At 42.1% G+C, this 18,498-nt stretch overlaps 2 protein-coding genes across 11 annotated transcripts in view; both read left to right on the top strand.

Annotated features, from left to right (window-relative positions):
* LOC118082756 (amine sulfotransferase) overlaps positions 1-18,498 on the top strand; it is a 24,813-nt gene continuing 6,315 nt past the window's right edge. Inside the window, exons 1-10 of one of the 10 annotated variants that reach the window (XM_088666019.1) lie at positions 1-84; positions 1,031-1,141; positions 3,682-3,805; positions 4,385-4,495; positions 5,466-5,601; positions 6,425-6,633; positions 7,649-7,778; positions 8,533-8,627; positions 9,492-9,672; positions 10,439-10,916. In XM_088666019.1, the coding sequence (XP_088522145.1) occupies positions 3,728-3,805; positions 4,385-4,495; positions 5,466-5,601; positions 6,425-6,633; positions 7,649-7,778; positions 8,533-8,627; positions 9,492-9,672; positions 10,439-10,563 (1,065 nt within the window). In that variant the 5' untranslated portion in view covers positions 1-84; positions 1,031-1,141; positions 3,682-3,727 and the 3' untranslated portion in view covers positions 10,564-10,916. Of the gene's footprint in view, positions 89-1,030; positions 1,142-3,681; positions 3,806-4,384; positions 4,496-5,465; positions 5,602-6,424; positions 6,634-7,648; positions 7,779-8,532; positions 8,628-9,491; positions 9,673-10,438; positions 10,917-18,498 lie in introns of those variants that run through there. The other 9 variants (XM_088666022.1, XM_088666018.1, XM_088666020.1 and 6 more) reach the window with 9 other exon arrangements.
* The window catches only part of LOC118082145 (amine sulfotransferase-like), a 47,032-nt gene continuing 43,540 nt past the window's right edge, over positions 15,007-18,498 (top strand). The window contains exon 1 of the mRNA XM_088666032.1: positions 15,007-15,090. The gene's annotated coding sequence lies outside the window, so the exon portion shown is untranslated. The remainder of the gene's footprint in view (positions 15,091-18,498) is intronic.

Here is an 18,498-nt window from a genome sequence, read left to right as displayed (position 1 = left end):
GAGCCTTGAAAAGCTGCAGTACTCCTAGCTGTAGAAGTGACCTCTCTCTCTCCCCCACACACTTTTTGTCTCTAAAAACGAAAGGTAGGTAAGTTTTGTTGTAAATAAAACTTTCCAGGTTAAAGCAGGACTACTAAATGACAGACAAGGAATTTATTCTTTCTTGCATGAGTACTGTGGGGCAACAAAATATTTGCATGAAAACTCTTGTCACAATTCATATTCTTTTCTGGTGTCACACAGTACAACATTTGTGCTACCAGAGATTAATAATTATTTTGGGGGACTGAATGTGAACTCCTTTTGTGCAAGTGGAACCTTGCTCATTTATATATTGGAAAATCATACAGAGTATTTTTCTTGTTACTCCCAAGAATTAAAGTGATTTTTAGGCTTAATGGCACTTTATTTCTTTATCCATTATAAGCAATGGATTTCAGTGTTATTTTTACTTATTTATTTAAATGTTTATAAAGCACCCATTCATCTAAAAGGTCACAAGGTGGTACATCTTGATTTGATGCATTATATTATATATTATATGCCTGTTGTCTTTGTCCATGGAGTTTTCTTGGCAGGGATACTGGAGTGGCTTGCCAGTTCCTGTTCCAGGTGGATCACATTTGGTCAAAACTCTTCACTATGACTTGTCCGTCTTGGGTGGCCCTGCACGGGATAGCTTATAGCTCAGGCATCCCCAAACTGCGGCCCTCCAGATGTTTTGGCCTACAACTCCCATGATCCCTAGCTAACTCCCTAGGACCAGTGGCCGGGGAAGATGGGAATTGTAGTCCAAAACATCTGGAGGGCCGAAGTTTGGGAATGTCTGTCATAGCTTCTCTGAGTTATTCAAACCCCCTCACCACGACAAGGCAGTGATCCATGAAGGAGATCTGTCTCCTGAGAAATCTCTATGTGGGACAAGAAGTTACAGTTAGAACTGGATATGGAACAACTGATTGGTTCAAAATTGGGACAGGAGTACGGCAAGGCTGTATATTGTCTCCCTGCTTATTTAACTTATACGCAGATTACATCATGTGAAAGGCTGGACTGGATGAATCCCAAACTGGAATTAAGATTGCCGGAAGAAATATCAACAACCTCAGATATGCAGATGACACAACCTTGATGGCAGAAAGTGAGGAGGAATTAAAGAACCTTTTAATGAGGGTGAAAGAGGAGAGTGCAAAATATGGTCTGAAGCTCAACATCAAAAAAACCAAAAAAACCAAAAAAACCAAGATCATGGCCACTGGTCCCATCACCTCCTGGCAAGTAGAAGGGGAAGAAATAGAGGCAGTGAGAGATTTTACTTTCTTGGGCTCCTTGATCACTGCAGATGCTGACAGCAGTCACAAAATCAAAAGACGCCTGCTTCTTGAGAGAAAAGCAATGACAAACCTAGACAGCATCTTAAAATTCAGAGACATCACGTTGCCGACAAAGGTTCATATAGTTAAAGCTATGGTTTTCCCAGTATGGAAGTGAGAGCTGAACTGTAAAGAAGGCTGATCGCCAAAGAATTTATGCTTTTGAATTATGGTGCTGGAGGAAACTCTTGATAGTCCCATGGACTGCAAGAAGATCAAACCTATCTATCCTGAAGGAAATCAGCCCTGAGTTCTCACTGGAAGGACAGATCCTGAAACTGAGGCTCCAATACTTTGGCCACCTCATGAGAAGAGAAGACACCATGGAAAAGACCCTGAAGTTGGGAAAGATGGAGGGCACAAGGAGAAGGGGACGACAGAGGACAAGATGGTTGGACAGTGTTCTCAAAGCTACGAACATGAGTCTGACCAAACTGCGGGAGGCAGTGGAAGACAGGAGTGCCTGGCATGCTCTGGTCCATGGGGTCACAAAGAGTTGGACACGACTAAACGACTAAACAACAACAACATTATATATTATGGCCTGAAATGTCCCAACAGGTATAAAAGACAAGCAACACACTGGAGACAACTTTGGTTTCCTCAGCACCCAATGGAACCTTGAACTTTCTCCCATAACAATTGGCCACCTCCTCATATCATTCACTGAGCCCACCCTTGCAAGAGCCTTCCTTGTCAGATGCTACTTCGGAAGAGAGAATTTGGAGCAGGGGGGAGACAGAAAAAGAAAGGGCTATTTTGACAGTGCTGTCTCGGTACTGGAATGCCTGCCCCAATATGGCCCATTGTCTTCTTTGGCAATCACTCGTAGCCGAGTAAGATTGTCTTTCATAAACATGGTTTTAACAATGAGTCCGTAGGTGACTGTGGAGGCCAATTCTGGATCGACACATCCTTCCACAGTGGGGACATTGGTTTCCGGGCGGGAGTTGATCACGGTGTGGATTTGCCAAGCGTGCCTTCCTCTTTGCATTTTTCTCTCTTGCATCCTGTGTTCGAGTGTCTTCAAAGCCCATGACACCTTTGGTAAAGGCTGTTCTCCAACTGGAGAGCTCGCAGGCCAGTGTTTCCCAGTTGTCAGTGTTCATACTACTTTTTAAAGATTTGCCTTGAGGCAGTCTTTAAACCTCTTTTGTTGACCACCAGCATTACACTTTCCATTTTTAAGTTTGTAATAGAGTAGTTGCTTTGGAAGACGATCATCAGGCATCCGCAGAACAGGTCCAGTCCAACGAAGTTGAAGTTGAAGTATCATTGCTTCAACACTGGTGATCTTTGCTTCTTCCAGTACACTGATATTAGTTTGCCTGTCTTCCCAAGTGATGCGTAAAAATTTTCGGAGACACCGTTAATGGAATCTTTCAAGGAGTTGAAGATGGCGTTTATAAGTGGTCTATGTTTCACAATCATATAGTAAGGTTGGTAGTACAATAGCTTTGTAAACAAGCATTTTGGTTTCCCTGCGAATGTCCCAGTCCTCAAACACTCTGCACTTCAATGGGAGAAAGCTACACTCGCAGAGCTCAGGCAATGCTGGATTTCAGCATCAATGTTGGCCCTTGTGCCTAGGAAGGAGAAGTAATCAACATTTTCCAATGTTACACCATTGAGTTGGATTTGTGACGCTGCAGAGGGGTTATTTTGTACTTGTTGGTGCAGCACTCTGGTTTTTTGGATGTTGAGTGATAGGCCAAGCTTTTCATAAGCTTCTGCAAAGATATTTAGGATGGTTTGGAGGTCATCCTCTGAGAGTGCGCACACTACGTTGTCATCAGCATACTAAAGCTCTATGACGGAAGTTACGGTAACCTTACTCTTTGCTTTCAGCCTGCTCAGATTGAAGAGCTTTCCATCTGTTCGATATATGATTTCTACTCCGGTGGGGAGTTTCCCTTTGACAAAGTGTAGGATCATGGTAATGAAAATAATGAATAGAGTTGGGGCAATAACACAACCCTATTTAATACCTGATCCCACTGTGAATGGTTCACTTTGACAGCCACTGTTATCTGCGATTGTTGCTGTCATATTATCAAGGAGGAGCCGAATGATGTTTACAAATTAATATGGGGAGCCAATTTTCAGAAGGACAGTCCACAGGGCATTATGATTTACAGTGTCGAAAGACTTAGTCAGGTCAATATACACCATATACAGGGGTTAGTTTTGCTCTCTGCATTTTTCTTGAAGCTTCGTTTTTGATAGCGAAGCCTACCCCATGTATTCAGTGTTCTTGTTCAGATAGACCTTTCCAGAAGAAAGTATAGCCTCCTTTTTCTTCCTTCAGATGTCCCTCGCCTGCTCTGAGAGTCTCTTGAAGCGCTGCAATATCGATGTTAAAACGTCACAGCACTCTTGCAATGATGGAAGTTCTGCGTTCAGGACACTCGCTCTCTGTGTTATCTGACAAAGTATATATATTCCATGTTCCAATGTTCAATGGTCTTTTACAACCGGTGGAGGTGACCCCACTGGGCGCTGTAATCCAGTCAGGGAAAAAGGGAGGCAGACTATGTTTAGGGCACCTTTTCTAGCCCCTTCCCTTTTTTGGGGTGAGCAGAGTGGATCCTAAAAAGGAATGCTCAGTCATGGATACAGCTGCCGAGCTGCTCAACTGCCTTGTTCTTTGAGTCAGAACGACTGAATCTGTATCCACTGCCCATATGCCGGTTCATGACTAGGGGCTTCCAGATTTCATGATCCTGCCCCCGTTACCATTTGCCAATCGCCATGGAACTTTGGGGGTTTGGGTTCAGTTTTTGAAAGATGCCTGTGCGTGAATTTGTTTTATGTGTGTAGATCAGTGGCTCGCTGACCAACGCACAGTCTTCGCAGTAGGGCTCTGTTCAGATGGCATGAAGTAGTCGCAACAAACCGGTAGATTCCTATCTGCTGCAGCCTTCATCTGCCTTCACAGCCATTGTATCATACTGCTTGTTATCATCTGCCTGTTCTGCCATTGAGGACTTCTTGGATCATTCTTTGTCTAGCTCCTTCTCTTTGACCTTACTGCCTTGGGTGACTCTGCTGGGAGTACGAGGTTCCCGACGGCTTCGCTCACAAGGGTCATAGGAACATGCAAGCCCACTCACCACGACAAGGTGATAATCCAGCGAGTAGGAAGGCCCATTGTATGTGTAGTTAACTCCCTGTATTATCATAGATGAAGCTGAGCCATTCCCTCCATGGAACGTGCTTGGGCACCACATTTCAGTAGCAGTTTCAGTCAGAGTTCGCAATGGAAGCTAAATGGGCATTGAGCAACACCTTTCTCTTTACCACCCTGTCTCTTTCCCCCTCTTCCACATCCATTCCTCCTCAAACATACACAGAGCCATGTGTCCCATTCATCCAGCATCCACTCATTTTGCAAATGCACATGCATGCACTGTCTGTCGTAGGGGGAGAAGAACAGAAATAAATCTCTACAACAACCCCAGAAACAGTCAGAGACTAACACGGAAGGGAAAACTGGTTTGGCCCAGGCAGGCAAGAAAATACATAATCCCAATTTCTTGAAGTGGATCGAGCACCCAGGAGGAATTGGCAAGAGTTCCCAACAGACTTCAGTCTTTCATTTCCCCTGGATCCATTTGCAGGGGACAGTGTTTTGCTTCCTTCCCACCTCCCCCGAGTACAAGAATGAATGTCAGGATAGCATCACTGACCAAACTATGATGCCAGGCAGCATAAAGTGAGGACAAGGGCTGCTATTTTGCATGCTGCACACATGCACTGACCAAACAACTGTGCCAGGGTGAAAGAGCTGGCTAGAAAAGCCTAATTGTGCAGGGCAAAGCCAGCTTTGAGTTGAAAGCAGCACCAACTTAAAAAACACCACAGTCTTAAAGTGGGGGAGGGGTGAATGCTTTGTGCCTCAATGATGAACCAAGTCTGTTCTTGAAATGATGTACCTTTAAGTTGCTCATCTGTGATGGAAGAGAAGCATGGGATTCTGCTATGAGATCTGCAAGAGGAGTAGGATTTCACAAAATGACACCTCTATTTCTTTGTGATTTGCCATTGTTGCATAATAGAGGGAAGCATTCTCATCTCTTTATCCTCATGCAGGCAATGCAACCACATGAGAAACACCTTTTCACATACAAAGGATTTTATTTCCCGGCAGAATTGGTTTCCTTAGATTCCCTGGAGGATTTTGAAATAAGAGACAGTGATATATTTATAGTCACTTATCCAAAGTCAGGTAAGAGTGTATTTTCATAGGAAGAACCATTATTGCTATTCAACCATGATGGATACCCTGTATAATGTTCTGAGAAGAATTTGGAATGGCATTTTTGGTAGCTTTCTGAACAAGAAAGGAACGTATTAGCAAATATTGTTCTGTCTTCCCAAATCATCAAATTCTATGAAGCCTTTAGCTCAGGCATGGCCAAACCTGGCCCTCCAGCTGTTTTGGGACTACAACTCCCACCACCCATAGCTAACAGGACCAATGGTCAGGGGTGATAGGAATTGTAGTCCCAAAACAGCTGGAGGGCCGAGTATCGCCATGCCTGCTTGAGCTGGAACTTCTCATTTCTCATCCACAATGAAAAGTAAAACCTAATACACCCATTGCTGCCAGTATTTCAGTGGTGTTCTGTGTGACACCAAAATTTGGTGCCCCCTACCTCTCACCTTCTATTTTATATCATAGTGGTGGCAACCCCTGCAGCCAGGTCCATAATTCTAACTCTGCTTGCTGTGTTTCCCATGACTCCCTTCCTCTCCCTCATTTCTTGTCAGTGTTGCAATTCAGATAGTGAAGGCTTCCTATTTCTCATCCACAATAGAAAGGAAGCCTCAGTGAATCTTCACATTCTCTTATTCAACCATCCCTGCCCTTGCTGTGTTTCCTCTGACTCTCTTCTTCCTCATCCTTCCTTGTCTCTAACCGTTTGCAATTAAAATAGTAAGCTCCATGATTGAGAGGCGTGTTGTTTTTTAAAAAATAATTTTACCCTGTAAACTAGTATGTACATTGATGGCACTGAATTACTTAAATAACTTATCCTCATTCGTAGGAACAGTATGGACTCAAAATATTTTGAGCTTGATTCTGCATGAAGGTCATCGAGATGGAACTGAACACATAGACTTACTAGATAGAGCTCCATGGCTGGAGGCCAATGTCCGCAATATGGATTACGTCAATCGACTGTCACCACGACTCTTTGCTTCCCATCTGCCCTACTATTTAGTACCCAAGGGATTAAGGAACAGAAGAGGAAAAGTAGGCCATGCCACATTTATTATTTGATCATCTATATATATATAAAAATGTAAAAATCGTGAAAGTGCGGGATCCACTTATCTCCGTAACCACTTGACCGATCGTCCTGAAATTTTGACACAACGATCCAGGCCACCCCCCGAGCGTTGTTAGAAAAAAATCCCTCAAATCTCACACCTCCGCAGGTACAAACCTCTTTTTCAACAAAGTAAAAGAGCGCCCTCAAGTGGATCTCCTCCACCACGAGATCCACCACTCACATCCATCCATCCGGCAGAGGTGTTGAAAACCAAGCCAACTGAAAACAGGCCTTTTCCAGCAACAAGGCCCAACATTGCCAAGTGGAGGCCTGGGGGGGATGGTGGGCCGAATAGGGGGCAGGGATACGTAATGGGTCAGAACAGGGTGGGGGGAGACACAGGGATGAAACCTGCCCTCTCCACAGTATCTCGCCTCGACTCAGGGGGACTCTGAGGCTCAGGGGGATCTGAAGGGGGGCTGTTACCCTCCATTTCACAGACTAACGCACAGCAACACGTGCAGGGTCAGCTAGTATTAAATGTTTGTCTTGCCTTATTTAAATTAACATCTCATTATCCCTTAACATCTCAGTTTTTGAGGGCAGTTCATCCAGTTGAAGTTCCTTTGCCCATATGAATGAACACCCTGAGCTTAGAATAATTTCCATGACTCCTAAACAGCACAGATTTTATGCTCTACCATAGAAACACTCTTAATAAGAATAAGCTCGTTTGACACCATAGGATTCCACTGTGCTTGTGACATGCATGTTGCAAAAGAGTGTGAGGCTGCCAGGGATATAAAGCAACTTGGAAGCACGAAGAATCTACAAGTAGAGATATCTGAGATCCATCCATTTGTTATTTTATGCATATATATCCCATATCCCACTTCAACAACTTCACAGCCACAGAAATAACTACAGAAGCAATACAAAAGAGACAGTAGAAACAATAAGACCAGGAATGGAAAGAATGTGTTGTCATTCCTGCAGGTTGTTTATGTGACCAGAAACCCAAAGGACGTCTTGGTTTCCTGTTACCATTTTTACAAAATTGCAGTCACATTTGATGACGAAGAAGAAGATTTTGGAATTTTCATGGAGAGGTTTTTGGCTGGAAAGGGTACGGAAGATTTACTATTCTAAAATGAATCACTTTTGTCCCTTCATCTTTATCCCCCATTGACAACAGATTAAAGAAGTAAGGAATGTTTTCACAATGCCATGTCTGATGCTATAGGTTACTCTGAGGAAATTCCACATCCATCGATCACAAAGAGTCTCCAACTGAGACTCCAACTAAACCATTTTATGCCACTGATGACTAGTGTCCATAGAGGCAGAAGGTGGGGAATAGATCTGGCCAACTCCCAAAGGAAATCAGGTGGATTTATATCCTGTCTGCATCAGGATGCAACAACTATCAAATCATTACAAGGTGGAGCACCTAATCCTTAATCAAGTGTAGAGATCTGTGTCAAGTTAAGTCAGAAACCCAGACAGGGTCTCCTAAATGTTGCAAGTATTAACTGCCACACCATATAAGGAAATTGCCAGAGTGGGAAGATAGGGAGCTGGAGGAAGGCTAGACTGATCTCAGCCCACTCATCACTATCCAATCACATTGCTTGGAAGCACTGCAGGCAGCCTTAAAATGCAGAACCCTTCTGCAAATTCTTTCTGTGAGAAAGTGTTTGGTAAGGATGGGTGGTATTCATTTAGCTTCTGTTTAATGGTTTGTACCACTGGTGGTTCTTAAATTGATTCCTCTAAATTGTTTTAATGGAGTTTATATGTTTCTACTGCTCCTCTTGGAATGTTTTTCAAAAAAATCATCTGATCTACATTTTATGCCAAATCAACTTCTCTCCCATCAGTAGTTGCAAGTTTATGGCTGGACCATGTGGAAGGCTGGTACTCTCACAGGGATGACTTCAATATTCTGTTTCTTACCTATGAAGAAATGAAGAAGGTAAGTTATCAAAATGCTATCCAGTCTGATATTAACAACCATCAAAACTCACTTCAAAAAGTCTAGTAGGTCATGGACTCAGGAGCAGCTTTTCAGACCCCAGACTGTGAATAATGCACTGTAACCATTTCCCCTGAGGGATTACAGGGCTATAAATAAAGTGTCATGATCTGAAGCAATATGTGTCATTTCACAGGCCCTCTTATGCTGAGGAGAGATGTCACAGAATCTCTCTCGTGTCTTCAACAGGGGTATTTAGTGATTTACTTGTGGACTCAGTTGAAAGAGCTGCCCCATAATATAATGTGTTTCTGCATGGCTCATGGAATAAAAGCAACAATGAAAGTATTACATAATGCAATGATAATTATCACAAACTAGGGAAATAAAGGGACACGGGTGGTGCTGTGGGTTAAACCACAGACCCTAGGGTTTGCCAATCAGAAGGTCGGTGGTTCGAATCCCTGCGACGGGGTGAGCTCCCGTTGCTCGGTCCCAGCTCCTGCCAACCTAGCAGTTCGAAAGCACGCCAAAGTGCAAGTAGATAAATAGGTACTTCTTCAAGCGGGAAGGTAAACTGCGTTTCCGTGTGCTGCTTTGGTTCGCCAGAAGCGGCTTTGTCATGCTAGCCACATGACCTGGAAGCTGTACGCCGGCTCCCTCGGCCAATAACGCAAGATGAGCGTGCAACCCCAGAGTTGGACCTAATGGTCAGGGGTCACTTTACCTTTACCTAGGCAAATAAAGATGCAGCCTGCTTGTTTTGCCTGCTTGCTATCCTGCCTTTTCCATGAGTTTTAGTCACGAGACTGTCAGGTTTCTCAATTGTGGATGGCCTACCATTAAAACCATGTTTCATTTCAGGATCTAAGAAGCTGTGTATTGAAACTATGCAACTTCCTGGGAAAGAGACTGACTGAAAAGGAGGTGGATGCTGTTGTGGATCAGGCTACATTTAATAAAATGAAAGCAGATCCCAGGGCAAACTATGACTTCTTGCCAGCAAATTTCATGGACCACAGCAAAGGACATTTTCTTCGCAAAGGTAAGTTAATGGTAGATCACACTGACTTGGTGTTGCTTGCAGAATCGCCAACAGATTCACTTGGTAACTACTTTGAAATGGTTTCATTTTCCTATTCTTTAACGAAACTCTCAGGTTCTGCTGTTTCCTAGTTGTTCTGTTGTTCTGTTATGTTCTCTCTTTTTGTCAAATATTTATAATGAAATGAGGCACATTTAATAATAATAATAATAATAATAATAATAATAATAATAATAAAATTTATTTATAACCCACCCTCCCCAGCCAAGATGGGGCTCAGGGTGGCTAACACCGAATATAATACAATTAATTAAAATACAGCTTAAAAACAAGATAAAATACAACATTAAAATTTGCCATTCAAATCAAGAATGTGAAGAATGTGGAACCTTTTCCCACCTGAGGGCAATATTCCCTTTTGAGGAAGCAACCAGGGGCCAGATGGCAGTGGCGGATGGGTCCAGCCCTGGGTGTCGTTCTTACATTTATAGAGTGGGCTGCATTCAAGCCACACACAAAACCTGCACACATACACATGTGCACCTCCATCTGCCATCCAGATGGCATTCAATGACCTGTTCCAGGTAAGCTGTGGAGGAAGGCGAGGAAGGCCGGTGAAGGTATGGCTTCAGGTAGGCATGGCCTCGGGACAGTCCAGGGAGCCAGGTAGAAAGGCTGGTGATGGATTTAAAACAGCACCTGTTCCCCTGAACAGTTTTTCAATTTCACTATAATGCGCTTCCTTTCTCTCTGCTTCCCATTCCAGGAACTGTTGGAGACTGGAAGAACACGATGACAGTTGCACAAAGTGAAAGGTTTGACAGTGTTTTTAAGGAGAGGATGGAAAAGCTGCCCATGAAGTTCTGCTGGGACATGAGTGATCTATTATGAGTTTGCTGAGAGCGTGAAAGTAAAAAATAATGAGCATGGTATGCATCTAATCCAGGCCTATTTGTAAGATTTAGCAAAAAAACAAACAAACCACTCTCATGTGGCTTAATGGCTTCCTAATGTTCGAATATGTACATTTTTAAAAAAACAACAACAACACCACAATATGTTTTGTCTACTTCTTCTGTTTCTACATTCCAGCATGTCCTAATTTCTGACTTTATGTGCAAAGGTCAAGGAATCCCAAACTAACTATTGGGCTTAGTAACTGTATTATAATTTGGCACTGTTATAATGAGGCTAGCATTGGATTATTGTAATTGAAAATTAATAAAAATTATTGTGAGTAAAAACTAACTGACTATAGGTGTTCCAGATTGCCATGTAAAGCATCTGACTTATTCACCTCATCTATTTCTTTATTTATTGTGGGTGGGATTCAGCTTCACACTTTTCTAATTGTTCCATCAGGGCAATGATTTCAGTCTGCCAGGTGGCACAATCCCCCATCACCTTCCTTCCCCTCTGCACTGTTCTTGGGGTTCTCCTGATCCCCGCAGAGTCAATTTTGAGGGTGCGAGGGAAATATGCAGGGAGGAAAAGTGGGCAAACTGGACAGTGTATGCTTGATGCCCATAGCAATCTCCTTCAGTGGTTGGATTGTAAAGGGGGGATTTCCACCAGGATCATGGAGGAGAGAGAAAGGGTTAAAACAAATTTGGGGGGATGGAGGAGGTTAAATGTGGACCCCAAGAAGCATCTGAGCCCAGGGAGAAGACCAGTAGTCTAGAGAATAGAGGGGCACCAAGCAGGGTGGGAGGGAAATATTCTGCCCTGTAACATTGGACACCTCAAGCCAGACACCGCCAGTCAGCAAGAAGCCTTCTCCTTCAGGGGAGGGGACTAGAGTTAATTGAATGCTAAGCCATTGCCAACATTGCCGCCATCTCCTCCAGGGACACACCGATGCCAGTGCCAGTGCAAACAATCCTTGCAGACCCAACCCACTAGAAGGGGTGCCTGTTTGTTTGTTTGCTTGCTTGTCTCCTTAGAAAGCTTAGCCCATCTCTGGAGTTGACAGCAAAGCAGTGAATAAGCCCTCTGCATCCTACCCTCACAATCTATTGTCAAGAAAGACTTCTTATGTCCATCTTGTTGCATGCCACCCCAATCTTCGAGCAGTGCGGGATTCCAGGGGTTCCAGGAGCTCTTGCTCTCAAAAAGGGCATATGACAATCCCATGTTTGTGGGAGATTACACTAAAAGAACGTGCATGTTGATCTTGAAACCTTCCAATATAGGTGCCGGATTCTGCTGCAGCAAATAGGGATGGCATTTTGTGACAATCTGGGGTTTCAACTATCTATTTCACCAGCACTGTGCCAGGCACTGTTGGAGACTGGGGAAACATGGTGGCCATTGCAAAAAATGAAAGCTTCGACAGTGTTTTTCAGGAGCAGATGGAAAGGCTCCTCTTCAGGTTCTGCTGGATCATCAATGGTGAACTGAGTCTGTTTCCAGCTTGAGAATATTTATAGAAGCTTTTTCTCTGTCTTGCATGTGTGTACCAATTGTCCAGATCTTGAGAGATTTGCTGCAATCCATCTAAAGCAGTGTTGGAACCAAGCAAACAATATTCTGAATAGAGTTTTTTTTACTTCTCTAGAACAGGGTGTGCATGTGTGATAGTATCTGTCAATCTACGTGTTGCGCATATAATTGGTCAAAAGCTGTGATTGTTGGAACAGATGTTTGTGAATATTTAAAGTCATTTTGAGTAGAAGTACTACAGGGAAGAAGTAATTTCCTTGTAATGGTCAATCAATCAAAATCAATATGGATTCATGATCATTTCCCAGGTGAAGTTAAGTCATTTTGGTGGGTTACACCAAATTGCTGGGTATTCATAACTGTGTGATATAGTATGATTTCACAAACTGTAGAATAAGTAACATAAGAATTGCAATAGAAATTTTAGTTTATGCAGCTTGTCATTTACTCACCTTTGGCCCCTGAAGAATGCTTGTGCAATTAGCAATCAATGTGTTGCAAATAATTGGTGGAGAACTTTGATTGCCAGAACAGATATTTATTTTTATGGTACTGAACGATCTCTTTGAAAGCTTCATTCCTAAACAAATTTATTATGAGAGATAGTCTTATTGAGGACATTTGGCTTTACTTCAGAGGACAGGGCTGCTTGTCACTTACTCCCCTTACTCTCCTGAATAATGGTTGTGCAAGAAGAGCAACAAAGTCTGATTCCAGAGGAACTCATCTGACTCCAAGGAGGATAAGCTTTGCAAGAGGTCCCAAACTTTGACCTGAGTGGATTGGAAAAAGTAGTCCGATGAGAGAACTTATTAGAACTCCAGTAAAAATTGCCTCACCAATATTTTAGATAGAGAAAGCATTTGATTCCTTCTGAATGGCAATGATTAATTAACATTCAGGCCCATGCCAACCTATAGAAAAACAACTGTACCTTCATATTGCATGCCAGTTCAAGGTAGTGAAGTTTGATAAGAGACAAGGGCACCCAGAGCGTATTACTTGCATTGTTTGACACACATTCAAACTGTAGTTCACACAGCAAACATGATCACATGATAAAACACAGATTCCATCTTTTGCAGCTTATAAGAATACGTGAATAAAAATGGTTCTTTGTGCTCTTCCAAGAGTTGAAGCAGCACCCATTCTTCGGATCTGAAACTGCAACCAGACTCTGATATTTATAAATCATCACAATATAATTTAGTACAGGTTGAGTCACCCAGTCCTATTCTCAGCAAGCAGTAGGCGTGCCAGGATCCATCTTTGCTTTCAAAATAAATACTGCCTCTGCCTCTTCTAAGTTTTTATGGTATGGATGAGTGAAAAGGTGTATCGTGAAATTTGAAGATGTGTGAATGTTGATGGATGAACTGAAGCTGTCTTTCTGTTCACATACTGTTTGAGGAAGTTGAAATTAGGTGGACTTGCATTAAAACATTAACCAGATTTCTCCCCATTCCTGCTCTGGAGTATTATTACTGTCTGCCTGGCAACTAAAGCTGATGGATAAAAGATGCCAGGGAACCAAAATCTATCAGCCACTAAAACATCTATCACTCCAACATATGAAGTCAGTATCATTTATTAGGAAACATAACTGAGATTTGGCATCATTTGAAATAAAAAACCCTGCAACTATGAAATAAATTGCGCTTTCACAATCTCAGGGGTGTTGTATAAAAAAACCCTTGTGATTTTGTGGGGGGAGATCTGAGGTACAGGGAGGAGACAAAGTTGTGGAGCTGCCCAAGCCCAAGACATTGAAAGAGGTTTGCAGGATAAATTTGGACAGTTTACCAAGGAGAACACAGGAAACCATTTCTATGCAAAGATATTCCTGAAAACATTAGCTTTAGATGATAAACAAAAACAAAACGAGCCATTCCTCCATGTGGTATTGATTACTGGGAAATAGCTTTAATGGAATTCTGACTATAATGACTGGGAGCTGTCCATTTTGATGTGGACACTATAAGTCCTTCAAAATCCTGAAGGGTGGTAAAGATTGCTGCCAGGCTATTGGATCTGAAAGTTTATTTTTGGGCTTGAGTAATGTTTGATCTCAGATAAGCTGTGTGCAAATGAAAAAGGTTTCTACTTTTCATGGATAGATTTCTAAAACAACCAATGCTAATTATTTAGTAAAGGTAAAGGGTAAAGGGACCCCTGACCATTAGGTCCAGTCGTGACCGACTCTGGGGTTGCGCGCTCATCTCGCATTATTGGCCGAGGGAGCCGGCGTATAGCTTCCAGGTCATGTGGCCAGCATGACAAAGCCACTTCTGGCAAACCAGAGCAGCACATGGAAACGCCATTTACCTTCCCGCTGTAGCGGTTCCTATTTATCTACTTGCATTTTGACGTGCTTTCGAACTGCTCGGTTGGCAGAAGCTGGGACCAAGCAACGGGAGCTGACCCCGTCACAGGGATTCGAACCGCCGACCTTCTGATCAGCAAGCCCTAGGCTCAGTGGTTTAACCACAGCGCCACCTGGTTAAAACAAATAGGGATTATTTTGGAGTTAAAGTTGGTGTTATTGGGGTGTAAGTCAGTGGCATATGTGTACAAATAGACATCCACTGGTGAATCTCAGGTCTCTCTTACCATTTGAGCCCATTTTCTACTACCGGTAGTGGACCTGAGCAGACGTAATACTGCATTTATTTCTTAAACAGACAAAGACCACTGTTGATATTGGCTGTTGCTTGTGCAAAGAAGCAAGTTCTCCTCCTGTTTTACATTATCAGCCTCTATTCGCCCTTGTTTACCTTTCTTTTCTTGCATAACATGCCATTAATGATTTACTAAGGAGGAGCCATTGGCTTAATCCAACTCTTATCAGCTGACAGAATTCTATAAAGCAGTTTCCTGGAGAGCTCCGAGCTTGAGCCTTGAAAAGCTGCAATACTCCAAGCGGTAGAAGTGACCTCTCTCTCTCTCCCACACACTTTTTGTCTCTAAAAGTGAAAGGTAGGTAAGTTTTGTTGTAAATAAAACTTTCCAGGTTAAAGCAGGACTACTATATGACAAACAAGGAATTTACTCTTACTCGCATGAGTTCTGAGGGGCAACAAAGTATTTGTATGAAAACTCTTTTCACAATTCATATTCTTTTCTCTGGTGTCACACAGTGCAACATTTGTGCTACCAGAGATTAATACTGTACAGTGGTACTTCGGTTTATGAACACAATTGGTTCTGGAAGTCTGTTCATAAACTGAAGCGTTCATAAACTGAAGCGAACTTTCCCATTGAAAGTAATGGAAAGTGGATTAATCTGTTCCAGACGGTCCACGGAGTACTTAAACTGAAGCGTTCATAAACTGAAGCGAACTTTCCCATTGAAAGTAATGGAAAGTGGATTAATCCGTTCCAGATGGGTCCGCGGTGTTTGTAAACCGAAAATTCATAAACCGAGGTGTTCATAAACCAAGGTTCCACTGTAGTTATTTTAAGGGGACTGAATGTGAACTCTTAATTTATATACAGTATTGGAAAATCAAATGGAGTATTTTTCTTGTTACTATTTTATACATATGTTTTCCACTAAACGATTATTGCATTTCTTAGCGATAAAATACAAGATGTATAAAGAAAATTAAAGTGATTTTCAGGTGGAGGTTGTGCGCATGCTCTAGCTCGAGCCGGTCGTCTGCCTCGGAACTCCCCTGCCACGCTAAACAATTTATGGCCTAAAGGAATGTAAGATACCGAAAAAAGAAAACAAAGATAAAAGAAAGAGTGTGAAGCCTTAGAGAATCCGGGGGTGCCAAATTCAAAGCTGCAAACTTGGTAAGCAAGTTACTAAATTAGCTTTAAGCTTAACGGACGCCCAGCAGCTTCCTACCTACGGCCTTACTCAACAGTTTAAAGATGGCTAAATCAAGATTTGTCTGCTCAGCTAGCAACTTTTCAGGACTTAATGCTTACCTCCCAAAACAACATTAGAGACGACATTAAGTCGGGGAAGGAGGATGTCCTACAGATAGCAGTCAAAATCAAGGGGGTGAAGCAATTAGCAATTCAAGCTAAAGAGCTAGCCCAGGAAAATGAAAAAAAAAAGTAACTACTCTAACCAGACAGGTGGCAGAATTGTCGGATCGCCAGAGAAGAGCTAATATGATTCTTTGTGGAATCCCGGAGGAAATACTGGCTAAAGAATTGGAAGAAACATTGAGAACCTGGAAGGCACCCAAGGAGTTAGTTTGAAGCCAGAAGATGTGGAAAGAGCTCATCGTTTGCGAGGACCCAAGGGGAGAAAATCCCCCAGGGATGTAATAATCAAATTTTCAAGAGAGAAGTTGCAACAACAGGCCTTCCAGACCTTGAAGAAAATTAAAGAGTTGACTTTCCAAGGAAAAAGAGTATGGGTGAAGCGAGACTTCTGCCAGGCTTCTTTAAGGCAAAAAAGCCAAATGAAACCTTATGCACAGAAACTGTGGAAGGGTAGAGGGTTATAAGATCGGGAAAGAGGAGATGAAAATTAACTTGTTTGCAGATGATATTATGGTAATCATAACAAATCCCAAGGAAGGGATAAAAGAAATAAAGATAATATTAGAAGATTTCGAGGAATACTCCGGATTAGGGGCAAATATAACTAAATCAGAAATAATGTACTTTAATGTGAATCTACCTAAAAAAAAGAAATAAATAGCGTAACAGGTATGGGCCTGGGTTCTAAAAGAATAAAATACCTGGGTATTGAACTCCATAGGAATATTAACAAGACCGCAGAATTCAACTATAAGAAGATATGGAATAAAATACTAAAGGATATGAAAAGATGGAGAAACAAAACTTTAAGCATTACAGCTAGAGTCAAGGCTACTAAAATGTTCTGGGTCCCCAAGCTAAGTTATCTTTTCCAAGCCATCCCACTAGAGATGAAAAAACAGCAATTGGAACAATGGAATGGTGAGATAAGACAATGGATATTCAGGAGTAAAAAATCAAGGACACAAAAGAGGTTTGTGTATAACCACAAACCAGAATTAGGGTGGGGCCTCCCCAACATTTATAATTACTATGAAGCCGTCCAATTAAAAACTTTACTAGAAATTGGAGCAAAAAATAAACAAAAGTGGATCAGATTTGAGGATGAGGCCAACAACGGTGCAGGAAGATTTGGAATCTTCACAAATAATGTAAAGGAAGATCTGAAATCTGCAATAGGACCCAGGAAATTGGCATTAGGCATATGGAGGAGATGGCAACCTATATGGTTAAAAAGGATCTCTCTGTGCGCACCCTTAGAAAGCATATACGAGGCAATAGACGACCCCAAATGGTGGAAAATTCTTAGTGCTAAGGGATATCACATAGTCCAAGATATGTATAGAGGAGAGTCCTTAAAGTCATTGCAGGAAGTAACAGAGAACATAGGTAACCAATACTGGTTAAAAATTGGAGGGTTCCTACTTTTTCCAAGGTTTGCCCCTGAGATTTGTTAATTGTCATGGCAAAAGCTAATGTTACTGGAAATTGTCTTCTTCTTCAGTTGTTGTTGGAGCCAAATCCATACGGGGAATAAAGACTATGTTTCCTTCCGCTGAACCTGTTATTACTTGAGCAATGATGGTGTTTTTCTTAAGTTGTTTGACGATGAGACGGGTGCCGTTGCACAATCCTTTTTTAGTGTTTAGGTTTCTAAGGAGCATAATTATAGCGGCCTTTTTAAGGTTGAGTTTATGCTTAGGCATACCTGTTGGGGTTATTTCATTGAGGAACTCAATTGGATAGTTTTGAATATCTTCCTCACTTGAGTCATCAATTGAGTATGAGGTATGTCACGGTCTCTCCTTCTAAAATGTTAAGCACCTCTTCATTTATGGAGTTTACATCACAGTTCTTGGGGCACAGAATAGATTTTTTTGCTAAGTTAGGGACATCTGTAACAGGAATTTTGTCTCCAAAAAAGTCTTTTATAATATCTCCTGTGCATAAAATTTTGGAAGGTATTTCAATTACATCTTCTGGCAAACCGTCAATGTGTGGTGTATTGCCACTGCCAACTTTGAGCAGCCAATTGCTGAAATCAGTGTCTACTGAGCGTATATTCTTTTTAAGTTTAAGTATTTGGAAATTACTCCACAGACTATTATTCTTAACACAGGCCTCAACAATTTTTGTCCGGTCACCGTGAGGTACCACAGGAAGTGTTTGCCTGAAATCTCCTCCAAGTAAGATTACTTTTCCTCCAAACGGTTTGCTGTGGTCCATTATTTCTTGGAGCAGTCTGCTAACCACTGCAAGAGCTACAGAGGGGGCCATAGTACATTCATCCCAAATTATTATTTTTGAATTTCTTAAACGTTCAGCATCAACAGAATTGAGTCGTATATTTGATGTTGTATTCTCAACTATAGGCACAGGTAA

The sequence above is a fragment of the Zootoca vivipara genome, chromosome 3 (assembly GCF_965207765.1).
Source record: "Zootoca vivipara chromosome 3, rZooViv2.hap1.1, whole genome shotgun sequence".
Taxonomy (NCBI): Eukaryota; Metazoa; Chordata; class Lepidosauria; order Squamata; family Lacertidae; genus Zootoca; species Zootoca vivipara.
This window is presented reverse-complemented; position numbering and strand designations above follow the sequence as displayed.